Source organism: Poromitra crassiceps, assembly GCF_964638095.1.
Source record: "Poromitra crassiceps genome assembly, chromosome: 25".
NCBI classification, from domain to species: Eukaryota; Metazoa; Chordata; class Actinopteri; order Beryciformes; family Melamphaidae; genus Poromitra; species Poromitra crassiceps.
In genome coordinates this window covers 3,936,385-3,950,235 of record NC_139649.1, presented here as the reverse complement: position 1 = coordinate 3,950,235, position 13,851 = coordinate 3,936,385, and the positions used below count along the sequence as shown (strand labels likewise).

The window sequence follows — 13,851 nt, the reverse complement described above, 5'->3', positions numbered from 1 at the left end:
ACAAACAGTACATCAGGTCAGCACAAGGCAACACATATAAAATACGTATTAGGGATGTTCATTTAGAAAATTTTCCAAAATCGATAATCGGTGAAAATGAACGATCAATTATCGATCATCGATTTTATTAATACTTAGAAAATTTTCAATATTTTCAAACTTTTTTTTTTTTTTTTTTACAAAATTAATGCCTATGGCAGAAAATACGAAAGACAACGTGTTCTCCTCAATGAACTCTTTATTTCAATGTGTCTCCTCTCCAACACTGCTGTCCCCGGCGCATGCCGGTGTGAATTTCCCATGTTTAAAACAGTTTTGTTGGCACAAAGGCCTGTGCCCAGCCAGAAAACTAGAGACTATATGAAGCTCCACCTCACGTTAGTCGGCTGTGCAATGGAGTGGGGCGAGGAGGAACGAATTCCACCCAAACCTAGTCCAAAAAAAAAAAAAAAAAAATTAATAATTAAAAAATCGATCCAAATGCCACAGGATCGATTCCAATCCTTAACGATCGATTATCGATTTTCGATAATTGATGAACATCCCTAATACGTATAGTAAATAACGACAAGACAGAAGTAAAATCAGGAAGCAAACAACAACATTCAATCAACAAGATGCAGAAGGAGGGGGGTTGCTGGGAATGAATGATGGGACTATAGGGGGAGAGAGGGAGGGAGAGTCCTAACGGCAGGTGCAGCGGTCGACTACGAGCTGTTTGGGTGTGTTTGAACATGTTGAGAGATATGAGAGCTGTGAGTTTGAGTGGGTTTGAACATGTTGAGAGATATGAGAGCTGTGAGTTTGAGTGTGTTTTGAAGTGTGTTCCAGTCATTTGCTGCGGCAAAGCGAAAGGAGTTACGGCCAAAGACAGTGCAGGCTTTTGGGATGGAGAGCATGATGAAGTTGGTGGATCTTAGACGGTTAATTGCTGTTGGAAATATGCAGGAGGGATGAGAGGTACTGTGGACACATGCCGAGAATGGACTTGTACACTAGTTGAAGCCAGTGTTGAAGCCGCCTGGTGTGAAGGGAGGGCCAGTCCACCAGTTCATACAGGTCACAGTGGTGAGTGGAAAAGGGGGCACTTGTGGCAAAGCCAAAAAAAAGAAAGAAAATGCTTTATAGACCCTTTTCACAGTGGCCAATCTGTGTCCCAAAGGCAGGATAACAGTTCAGTTCAGTTTGCGTTAGCCCTATGATGGGCCGTGGGCGTTCCTTTCGATGGCAGCCTTTCTTACAGATTCCAGATCTCCTCTCCAGTCTCTGATGTCCTTCCTTCACACCTCTCCCTCTATTGTTGCACTAAGCGGTCACCTCGTCTTTTCTTCTGGTCATATCTTCTCAGCTTCCTCTTCTTTACTTCCTCCAGCATTCCTTGCTCTACAGTTATTCCCACTTTCGCCCTCACCCAGTCATTTGTAAGTAAGTACCGTAAATTCCGGACTATAAGCCGCGGCTTTTTTCCCGTTTTTTGGCCTTTTTTGCCCCCTGCGGCTTATATAACGGTGCGTCTTATCTATGGATTTTTTCCAAAAAAAAAAAAAAATCTCTCTTTTTTAGCACTCTTTCTAACTATAAATCCACTTCTGTTTTAATTTCCTCTCTTGCCCTCTTTTAACAACATAACATAACATAACACAACACAGGTAAGCAGAAAGAAAAAGACGAAGCAATCACGCCATGAATGAGGAAATGACTCACCTGCTGGAGGCTGGAGATACACCGCTTGGGCTAAACTTTTACTCCGTGAAACACTATCGATTAAGTCCGACATCGCTCAGAGGTTTTGAGCAGCTTGAAAACAAGTTTGAAAACGTGCAGAAGTCCATCCACTCACTCACTAAAGAAACTAAGGCAACCGTGAACAGAGTTTATAATGCGGAAAAGCGCATCCGCGCACTGGAGGACAAAAACAACACAGTGAGTCCGAAAATGGATAAAATGCAAAATCGAAACCCTGCACACGCAGGTTGATGACTTAATCAGCAGGAGTAAAAGAAATAACATTCGCCTGATCAATGTAAAAGAGGGAGCTGAGATTGGTGACATGGACGCTTTCGTGGCAAAATCCTGTGTTACATCCTGGACCTGAAGGAAGGCGAGAAACCACCAGAGGTGGACAGGGCACACCGGGCGCCTCGGCCACGTCCAGACCCCGGCCTGCCACCGAGGGCCATCTTCATCTGCCTACTCCGCTGGCCCGACCGTCAACTCATCCTCCAGGCTGCGGGGAAGAAGCCCCTCACCTGGGAGGGTACGCGCTTTTTCGTCCGGCAGGACCTCTCCGCGTTGGTGCAACAGAAACGCGCAACATACAACAGCATCATCGAGTCAATGGATATCGCTTTGGCGTACTGTACCCAGCGAGACTCGTCATAACCATTGATGGACAGCGGCGGAACAAGAGCTCAAAGTGAAACTGCCGAATATCTTTTGAGTTGGACTGGTCAATAGTACTGTGAGTAACTAAAATAAAAAAATAAAAAACGGAATTCTCTCTTCTTTAGCACTCTTTCTAACTATAAATCCACTTCTGTTTTAATTTCCTCTCTTGCCCTCTTTTCACCACACCGCGGACACTGTGTGTACTGTAAAAAAAACAAAAAATACCACAATGTGTGATTTTGTCTGGGGATTAGTGACCTGACTTTTGTTTTGTTGAAATGTTAATAAATGGGAGCTTCCCCAAACAGCCATCTCTTTCCCGACAATCCCCTCTGTGCACGAAGCCTTACATATGGTAATTAAACATCAAAACACCCGCGGCTTATAGACCGGTGCGGCTTATAGAAGAAAAAAATAGTCACCTTTGAAGGTGCGGCTTATAGACCGGTGCGCCTTATAGTCCGGAATTTACGGTAAGTAAAATTTATTTATATAGCACCTTTCACAGAACAAGGTCACAAAGTGCTTCACAGTTCACATCATCAAATACAGTTAAAACAATGAATCAGCAATTTATCAACAACAGTGAATCATACAGAAATGAATGAATCACATGCAACACAAGTAATAAACATTGAAAAACAAGAGGCTAAGTAAAAGCCAAACTGAAAAGATGCGTTTTTAGCTGTTTTTTAAAAATGTCGTCTCTCGTTCCAACTGACTCTCAGTACTCGTCTCCACAGCCACAGCTCTAAGACCTCAATCATCCTTTCGTCTGCCTGCCTTAAAGTCGAGGTGAACCCGTTCGTCACGCGCATCTGAGTCCGTTTCAGACTGAAAACAAATTGAGAGGCGGACCATATACGGTGTCAATGATTTGATTTGACAATTCTGTCGACTGGCTTTGGCATCGGCCAATCCTGGAGTGTTCCACCCCCAAATCGGGTGGGATTCAGCGTGTTGTCGTGCTACGCGAGTGGGATCCGCGGAGTACCAGGCAGCCAGGCTGCTTCGTGCGGCGCGAGCGGACAATCCGATGCATGGGTGCTGCCCGCCCGCCTGGAATCTCCGAGAGACGACCCCTGACAGCCAGGGAGGCTCAGGCTCGGAGGCGCGCGCCATTATCGTTATAAATGTAAATAATATTCCTGGAATGCGTGTTTTAACGAGCCAGTTACATTTCTTTGCATTCTTAGACATTACCGTTTGATTTAGTTTGCATAATTGCTCAAGCTCAGGCTTAGATCTTGTGATTTCCACACTTCCATCAGGTTTGCTGCCAATGCTCCTGGCCTGTCCTATTCTTATCTTGATGTCTCCTTCAGGGGTGATAGAAGATTCCAAGAACTTACACTTTTTCAACTTCAAGTTCATCGCTTTATAGACCCTTTTCACAGTGGCCATTTTGTGTCCCAAAGGCAGGATAAACACAGGTGTACCAAAACATTAATTATGGTTTCCAACTTCCAATGCATTTTGGTATTCCAGGGCTGCCACAAACGATTATTTTGATAGTCGACCAGTCACCGATTATTTTAACGATTAGTCCACTAATCGGATCATAAATTGCAGCTTATCGCACAATTACTCAATCGCTCTGATTTAGTTATCATCAGCTTCTAAATTTAGCTTCAAGTTGTTTTAAGCATGTGCCAACTAAAAATAAAGACAATTAAGATGATAATTCACTCAAAAATCATCTTTTAATGAACTTTAAAGTTTAGAGCATGTAGCGGCATATTTATTTCTGGCATCAAGACTGGGGAGGCTTTAACTACGGGGTCTTTGAAAATGAAGTAATGGAAGACTTGACCTGAGCCTCCCCTGAAACTGCTTGGAGCGCCCCTGGGGAGGCCCGCATCCCACTTTGAAAACCTCTTTAAATTTACTTTTCTGATGTAAAGTATACAGTAGGGCTGTCACTTTTTCCCAAAATAAAATTTGAACGAACTTTAATTGCCCGAAATTCGTTCGAATATATTCGAAGTTTTTTGGTTAATTAAAAAAAAAAAAAAAAAAAAAAAAAAAATCCAGTCCAGCAGCCTGTTGCACCAGCTGAACGTAAGTTCTGTCTTAAGTTAGGGTGTAAAGTCCACACTAACTGCTACGTTCAAACTAGTTAGTTTGACACTAAAGTTGTGTCTTTGTTTGGTTGCACCACGGAGACGTAAGGTACATCTTAACTAGTAGACCCTAAAGTCCATACTAACCAAAATAGTGTCGCAGACAATGACGTGTACAGTATCTGTGACCAATCAGTGAAAAGCACGGTGGAAACGGTGTTTATTTACGGTTGTTTAAGTGGAGTGAAAACAGGACATGTTGCCCACCGCAAATTAGTGCTTTCATATTTCATCAACACTAATCAAATGAGAACGTTATTGAGTAACGTTCGTTTAGGTTCATATTACTGTTAACGTTTATCTGTGAGCTCTTCATCAGTATTGTAGGCTATAACACCATCCTGCCTCACTAAATTGTTGCGGTTATTTTAATTTGTATGCAGTGCTGCAGCTTGTGGGAAACAAAAGCGTGAGTCATAAATATCAAAGGGTGTAATTTATCACGGAGAGCGCGTTGCGGACGCAAAACAACGATGCGCCACGGTGCCAAGTTGCAATCCGTGCCAACTGCTATTTTACGGAGGACTTTACACCTAGTAAGACGTAGGTGTAAATTTTAAGTTCTAACTTATGCCTACGTTATAACTATTTCACTTGGTGCAACCCAAATATTTTTAGTAGTGCGTAAACTCGGACTTAGTGAGACTTTACGTTCAAACTAGCTTACGTTTCAACTTACGCACAGCTGGTGCAACCCACTGCAGGCCACCGGGCATCAGCCCGACGTGTTAGCTTGGACGCTCACAGTCACAACACTGCCTCACAAACTTGGCTGCATCCAACTCGAGACAACTTTTCAGACCCTGGAGACAATCTTTCTCAGAAGAGACTAACGCGACAAATCTGGAGACTTTTTCTGACATGGGATTAACATTACCAGCAAGCAGCAGTTGGTTAATTTTGGTTCATAAAAAAAATAAAAAATAAATATATATATATAATTAAAAAAAAATAAAAAAATCGAACATTCAAATTACATTTCGAAAACGAACCCCTTCCCCCACATTCAAAGTTGCATTCGAATTTCGAATGAAAAGTGACAGCCCTAGTATACAGTACCTCACAACAGGTGTAAAGTATACCTCACAACAGGTACCATTTTGTCATTGAATAGTTAGACATGAAGGTGAGGAGATAAAAGAAAGCGGCCAATTCATCTCGAGCCACTTGAAGCTCTTTGAAAGGTCTTGCACGCACATGGAACCATTTAGAGAGAGAGAAAAAAAATGAAGAAGAATGAAAAAGTCAGCCAAGTTCAGCCAACATGCTGAGAGAGAACAAGAACTGGACGTTATTTGGAATGATTTTGGGTTTGGGGTGGTGGTGAAGTCCAAAGTTCTCCTGTGCCAAACATGGTACCAGTACACTCAGGGGTCACAGAGGGGCAGAAGAACGAGACGTGAATGAAGGTTGAAGTGATTTCTCTCTTTTGGCTGAAACGTTGGCGCAGTTTCATGTGAATCTCACCTCATAAAACCCCGAGGAACAAGCTACTGGGGGGAAAACAGTTGCTACGATTCTGATCTACACCACATGATGCTCACCAGGGAAAAAGAGAACTGATTTTTGTAGGTATGAACTAGAGGGGTGCGCGGGACTGGGGGATGCAGGGTGTGGCCGCTCCACGGTACTTAATTGAGTTGGGCTCTCTCAAACATCACATCATGTTTTCCTATAGAGACAGTCCGCATGTCTGGGAACGCCCACAAAATGTTAAACGGCTGGCGCGCGAGTGGGGTAAAACCGCCGATATATCTCATGGGCTGACTGACCAAAAGACGGTGCTGCGGCTCTAAACTACAGGTTTGGGGGTTCTAGAGCAGAACACAAGACGTCTGCTCAGACGTGCGTTTACTGCGGTGGTTAAATCCCCGATCGTGTCTGCCTGGGCTGGGCTATCAGGCTAAATTCTAACTTTGCTGAACGGATAGAACGGGGGGTTTTACCCCACCCTGACCCCGCCCCCAGCCAGGCTGAGCAAGCTAAACCAGCGTCTATGACGAGACGTGGCCTCAACCTATGTAGTCCTGATCAAACACTGTTGCTCTAACAGCCTCATACTTCTTCTTATCTGCCTCAGTCATGGTGGTTAAACTGCTGAAACGTCGTCAGCTGCATCTCCCATCCCAGAGTGAGTTCACCTGATCTCCCTCTCATTGAGTCATGAAGCGATCCGAAATCTGTCAAATCTTCTTATCCAGCGCGGCCATTCATTTCATTACATTACATCATTTGGCAGATGCTTTTATCCAAAGCGACTTACAATAACACATTTTTGTCAGCAATAGAGCAATCAACTATGCAACACAGTCTATGACAACTACAACTTCTGAAGGAACTTTTTTTTTTTTTTTTAAGAGAAAGAAGTTAGATCAAGAAGGGCCCAGATGGAGCCTGAAAAGGTGTGTCTTTAGTCTTTTCCGAAAGATCGGCAGTGATTCGGCCGTCCTGACTGAAGGTGGAAGCTCGTTCCACCATTGGGGTGCCAGGGACGAGAAGAGTCGCGAACGGGATGAGCGACTTTTGAGCCCCCGTAGTGAAGGAGGGGCGAGGCGTCCTGCACTGGTGGAGGAGCAGAGGGAACGGTGAGAGATTTGGAGCCTGACCATAGATTGTAGGTACAGAGGGGCTGTCTGGTGTAACTGCCCTGTAGGCCAGAACCAGTGTTTTGAATTTAATGCGTGCCGAGATGGGAAGCCAGTGAAGGTCCCGGAAGAGGGGAGTGACACGAGATAATTTGGGTTGGTTGAATACCAGACGGGCTTGCAGCGTTCTGAAAAGTTGCTGGGTTTGAAAAGTTGAATGTCTCTGGGTGTAACTAGAAAAGCCCTCGTCGCTACCATCTCTAACTTTATTCCCTTGTTTCATGTCGGGGGGGAAAACCTTTGGTTTCAGTCTGCTGCCTACCTGCTTCTCCTCACATGCAGCCCGTCTGTCTCGCCGAACGCTCCGAGTCCGAGGAGAGAGGGGCGAGGGTTGCATAGCAACTCTCAGACTGACAGGCAGGAACAGCCGCACTGCAAAAGATCGTCTATCTCCGAGGCGATTATGAATTTACTCTGCGGTACACGAGGAGAGACTGAAATCGCGGGACCCGCTGTTTATTTTTTGACCGCCCACGCCGACGTGATTACCGCCCGATCCCGCGAGATTTCCGTTGGGTCCCGTTGGTACCCCCCGTCCCGTTACACCCCTCTAGTACGAACACTCATATCAACATCTATAAAAATGTCTTGAGAGCCACATGGAGCCATAAGGAGCATCTGACAGACAACAGCAAGTGATAGAACAGAGAAATCAGTCTCAGGCGGTTACCAGGGGTTATTAATCTCTTAATTAATAATTAATTAATAGTTAATTAATTCATTATTTTTTTTTTTATATATTTTTTAAGTTATAGACAGCATGTTGTGTATATTTGACGTTTTTTCTTAACTCAAGTTATATTTTATATTTATTTTATTTGTGTTTTTGCATTTCTAGTTATTTATCATTATTAAATTCCCAGTTCAGTTTACCGTTTCATTGCAGTGATGTCATTTTGGACAATAAAGTTGATTGATAAGCTGTAAAATATCCTGCCTACATTACATATCTCAAGTCATGTCAAGTCCTATCTTTGTCAACTGTTTGATATTTGAGGGATCATTGCAAAAGAATTGTGTAATATAATGGTGTATTATATAATGTAAGAATATCGGCCGATATATCGATATCGGAATTTTTTTACTCCCTAATATCGGTATCGGCATCGGCCTCCAAAATCCAGTATCGGTCGGACTCTGGTTTATACTGTCTTTGTTACTCACGTGGGCTTTGACTCGATCGTGCAACAGCGACATGGGGAGTTTGCTCTGTTTCATCACCACACGGTACGGATCCTTCACTACAGCACCCATCTCGTCCTGGAACTTCTGGAGAGACGACTGCTTGATCACCCGGGTGTTTGCTGAGGACAGAGGAGACGTAGAAGCAACGTGAACGTCACATCCCTTATAACTTCAGCCAAAGTCAGCCATAGTTCCTGCTTCTGCTCTTCCCCTCTGGTAAGTTAGATCAGTGACTCAACCTTTTCATATCAAGGACCCCTGATTTAGAGAACATTTGAGCTATGGACCCAATTCGATTTCTCTGGAAGCCAAATCTGAGAGTATTTTGATTGTTAGATATGATTTGGTACAGAATTCCATGACTGTTTGTATTGCAAGTAGAGAGATAAGAGAGAAACTATGATCAAAACTAATACTTTTACATGATTTAATTGTGTTAAATTCTTGTAAATGAAACCATAGAGACACTGCATAGGCCACGCCCATCACGGGGGAAAAGCTCCGTTCATTCCCACACACCAACGTCAATTTCCTTGAATTAAACATAGCTAAAAGCTGTTGTGTGGTGGTGGGCTGCGCAGACAACAAATGTAAAAATTATTTTGTACTCCTGAGCAAAACAAGGAAGCCATTGAGAATTGGCGAGAAGAAAAATGTGGATCTAGCTGTCAAGGAAGTTGGAGTGTTCATCTTCCGTATATACAATCTTTTTGTGCAACACGCAACCGTGCACGTGACATAGGAGAATGCCAGGATTGGAGGGGGGGTTTCTGTTTCCCCCCGTCTTGGGCGTGGCTTCTGAATGATGACGCGTTACGCAGTGTCTCTATTGTAAAGTTTCACAATTCATCAATTTCCTGGGGACCTCCCTGGTGGTCCCCGGACCACACATTGAGAAGCTTTTGAGTGTTGTAGTCTACTGTGGTTGCACCCCCGATGTGTTATCTCTGCTTGGGAGAGACATGAAGTCAAACAAGGTAATAAAGTGTTGCTCACCATCAGACATGCACACCTTGAAGAATATGGCTCAAGACAGCTTTCATTAGGGTCCAATTTCAATTTGGGCACACATATATGATCTATGAACGAGCATGCATTTCCATAAAACATCAACTCTTAAAGCAGCTACGAGCAAGATTTTCGATTGTTATTAAACAGTATAATTATAATATTGATGCATCACATCTTACCTATAATAGTAGCTGAGACCAAAGCCGTGTGAATCGGAGATTGCTCTCTTGATGATTATAGAGTCTGTGTCTGTCTTCCGGCGGGCCGGCTAAACCCGGAAGTGAAACGAAACGGTTTACGGCAGCTGCCTGCCTTCAACCGTTTCGCTCTGCCTAGCAACAGACCGTAAACACGGAGAACGCCATGCAGGGGCTTGCTACTCTCGCAAACATCTCTCGTTATATTCTAACAGTTTGTTTGGAAGTCATTTTGTTATTTTGTGGTTATGGCCGAAGTGGCTGCCGCAAACCGTTTCATTTCACTTCCTGATCTGCCCCGGCCGCAGACAGACTAATCGTCAAGACCACACTGGCCGATTCACTCGGGGTTCAAGCGAGACTACTCAGCGTTGGTCTCGTCTACTATTAGAGGTAAGATGTGATGCATCAATATTAAATTTAGACTGTTTAATAACAATCGAAAATCTTGCTCGTAGCTGCTTTAAAACTGAAAGTTTGTTAATGAACATGGCAACATTTAACTGACTTGTTTATGCGTGCAGTCTGCCCATATACAGAGAGGGGGGTGGGAGGGGAGAGAGAGAATATGAAGGCTCCCGCAGGTTGTAATGTACTCACCAAACCATTTGATGTTAGGTTCAACTCTGGCTACAGTCCCCGGAGCCACTGTGGACTGGTACTGCAACGGTTTGATGACTTTCCCTCTGTTATTGCTGTCAATGGAAGAACAGTGTAAGTTAGGGGATGTTCATCAATAATCGATAATTGATCGTTGAGGAATGAATTCGATCACGTGGAATTTTGATCGATTATTGTTTTTTGTTGTTGTTTTTTTGCGGACTAGGTTTGGGTGGAATTCGTTCCTCCTCGCTCCACTCCATTGCACAGCCGACTAACGTGAGGTGGAGCTGAATATAGTCTCTAGTTTTCTGGCTGGGCGGGGGCCTTTGTGCCAACAAAGCATGCGCCGGGCACACAAACAAATGCACCCAGCCGTCTGCGGCGGACCTCAGTGAGGCCGTTATAACTATGACAGTTCGTACACTTCTCTCCTAATTTTCAACAAAGTGTGAGTAACGGCACACGTGTTTAAGTGAATTCAAGTGGCATCGCCATTATAGATGGCCTGAGAACGCGCAACGTTATTACCAGACAGAATATATATATAATTATTATTACGCTATCGATAATTGATCGTTAATTTTCCCGAATTTCGATTATGGAAATTGATTAAAAATGCCCAACCCTAGTGTAAGTACAAACATACCCGTTATCAGAGGGAAAGTTTTTACTGAGCCTAATATGACATTTAAAAAATATATAATATTTTACTGTCACTTATCACTTATTCAATTTAACTGGTAACTGGTTTAACGAACCAGTTACATGTCCTCTGCATTCTACATCAAATGAAGACATTATTGTTTGTTTTATTTTGTATGTTACATACTTATTGGCCAAGTTATGTTAGTTTATGGGCTAGGAATTCTGCCAGGGTACAAGGGAGTATAGGTGGCCATCTTGCCTGCAGTTTTCAAATAAAGTAGAATAGACCTTATTCGATTGACGTCACTCATGTACCGTACTAGCACGCCCACCGCCACCATATTGTCGACAGAACGCAGCAGCTCTCAAGTGACAGCCTATGTAAGAGCAGCGTTTATAGGAAGCTAGCCGCTGTTAGCGTTACCTGTATCGTTCCAATTGTGTTCGGACGGTGACCTGCGTTAGGCATGGCTGTAGTAATGACAGCAATAAAGTCCCCGTGGTTTGTTTCTATCTCTACCGTCCTCAGACGTGAAGGGAGCGAGACGGAGGATACGTCAGCAGCACAGGAGAGGTGTGTGGATAGTTAGTTGAGACAGGTGAAACTTTCTGACAGCTCCTCACAGCAAAGTCTGTTCACCTCGTTCTTTTGTTTATTTATTACAGGCAGATTAACGGCTGCCGTCGGCAGCATACAAATAACAACTGTGGGTTTTTTATTGCTGTCATTACCATCGCTATTTTGTAATAGAACAGAAACGACAATAAGGCTGTTACTAGTTGTCAGCTGCAGCGCTGTGTGCGCGCAGGACGGTATGTCAACAATATGGTGCCGTCCAGGGTTAGCGAATAAGGTCTATACCGTTTTGCCAGAAATCTGGGTGGGTTTAGTCCTGCTTTAACCTTTATTTATACAAGGGTAAGGCCCCTGAGAGCACGCTCTCATCATGCTGCATTATGTATGGAAAACACAGTCAACATGCAACAAACAGTGCATCACACACACATCATCACTCAGCCTACCATCTCTGCTTCTGTCTGTACATATTCAGACGCTTGATAGTGGCTCGGTCCCTCATGTTGTTCCCACCAGCACCCTTGACTCGATCTGTAAAGGTGAAATATGTATGTACAGTACACTTAATATTGACTTGCAACTAATGTACAGATCATATATAAACAAAGCACGTTCTGCATTCTGAAAACGAAATGCACGTGTAAACAAGACTAGTAGTGGGGCAAGTCTACGATCATACAGACATGTAGGCCTACATATGTCTGTATGAGGCCATTTTACTGTGGTTTCTGCCATCAGATTGCAATCAGATTGTATTTGATCACTTCAGCCTGATTCCGTTAACATGCATTTTCTGCAATCTGATTGCAATCAGATTGGTTGTCCTCTCAATCCGCATACAGTTGGTGTATCCAGATTGAGAGGACACATTGCATTTACACTTGTGTTCAATGTGTACACAATGCATCCCTGACCACCTCCGGAGGTGGTTTGGCCGATCAGATTGCAATCCTTCTGCAATGCATTTTGGGGGTGTTTACACCTGGCATTTCAAGTGATAAAACACAATCTGATTGCAATCTGATCACAGAAAACGCATGTTAGCGCCAGGTGTAGTGTAAATGGCCTCTATGTTGAGTGCCCCACAAAAAAATCTGGTTTGACAAATGACAAGCCCGTACACTTCAGAAACGGGCACTTCCCTCAAGGTTGTTTACCATGCTCGACTTTAAGCAAACTTATGTTTCAATCAGGTTATCGTAACTTATAGTTGGGTTTGACACGTTGTGTGTGTGGTGATACTGTAACATGTAACTATGATATAGTTAAACTAAATTACACCGAAATTACTTTCTCAGAGCATATGTTCACCCAACTAGCATGAATTAGCATTAGCTGTAAACAAACTTACCAGGGTTGCTGCTCGACGACGAGGGATTGATCGTGCCTTTCCCCTTGAACTGTGGCTTCACCATGTTGGCTGTTTAGCTGGTAAAGCCTTAACAAAAAGAAGAAATACACAGAAACCACACGCCGGGGTCCGACAGCTACACTTATTTACAGTTTTCTTCCTCACGGAGAGAGCAGCACGCACACGTGTTATGAGCTGTGCAACCAGGAAGAACGTCATCACGGAGCGACAGGGACAAGAACCAATCAGAGAGCAGAAGGGTCCAGCTGGATAAGGAGCGACAGGGACAAGAACCAATCAGAGAGCAGAAAGGGTCCAGCTGGCGTTGCTCTGATGACAGCCACAGGACCTCTATATCTGCACAGGACCCGTGTGGGTCTTGTCCGTACATAATTAGTACAAATATTGTTGCCCTACAGATACAATAAATTGACGAAGATAGCACAATATCAAAGATCAAGATTGAAGAGAAAACAGGAATTCACCCAGGTAAAAACAGACTAACTCTTTGTTGACCGCTGTATCTGTTGATTAGACACCCCATCTCTCTCACACACACACACACACACACACACACACACACACACACACACACACACACACACACACACACACACACACACACACACACACACTGACTGACACACACACGCACACACACACACACACACACACAACTCCCCCTTTCAGTTTAGTAGTAGTGTAGCACTTCAATTCTGTCTGTGTATATCTGTATATTCTGTCTATATTTGTTTATGCTGTTACTTGTCTATGTTTATTTGTACACTCTGTCTATATTTGTACATGCTGTTACTTGTCTATATGTTTATATATTTGTTTGTCTTTTTGTTACTAGACTTTAAATAAAAGTTCAGTCAGAAACTGAACTTTTGGATCATTTGAGATTGATCTGATAGCGGCCTCAGCGGGGTTTCTGGCTGTTGAAGCTTGTTTTCTCTCAGCAGGAGTTATGACATCATATATTCATCATCACTGATGAATGATGTCGCATAAGAAGCTCACTAATGCAAGGTGGTATAAGTACGCAATTGGTTTTATCTCTAAAAATGAACAAGCAATGAGAGCGGACTCCATGGCAAAGAAGCTGCTTGGAAACAGTGTTGTT

General features: G+C 43.5%; 1 protein-coding gene across 1 annotated transcript; it reads right to left on the bottom strand.

The window, feature by feature from the left end:
• Nucleotides 1–5,756: 5,756 nt before the first annotated feature.
• LOC310798452 (nucleolar GTP-binding protein 2-like) lies at nucleotides 5,757–12,919 on the bottom strand (the record flags this gene model as incomplete). The annotated part of the gene is made up of 5 exons (XM_083660997.1): nucleotides 12,726–12,919; nucleotides 11,821–11,905; nucleotides 10,150–10,244; nucleotides 8,321–8,460; nucleotides 5,757–5,852 (listed from the first exon to the last, which is right to left on the bottom strand). The coding sequence occupies exons 1-5, from the start codon at nucleotides 12,787–12,789 to the stop codon at nucleotides 5,757–5,759; spliced, it is 480 nt and encodes a 159-aa protein (XP_083517123.1). The 5' UTR covers nucleotides 12,790–12,919.
• Nucleotides 12,920–13,851: the final 932 nt, after the last annotated feature.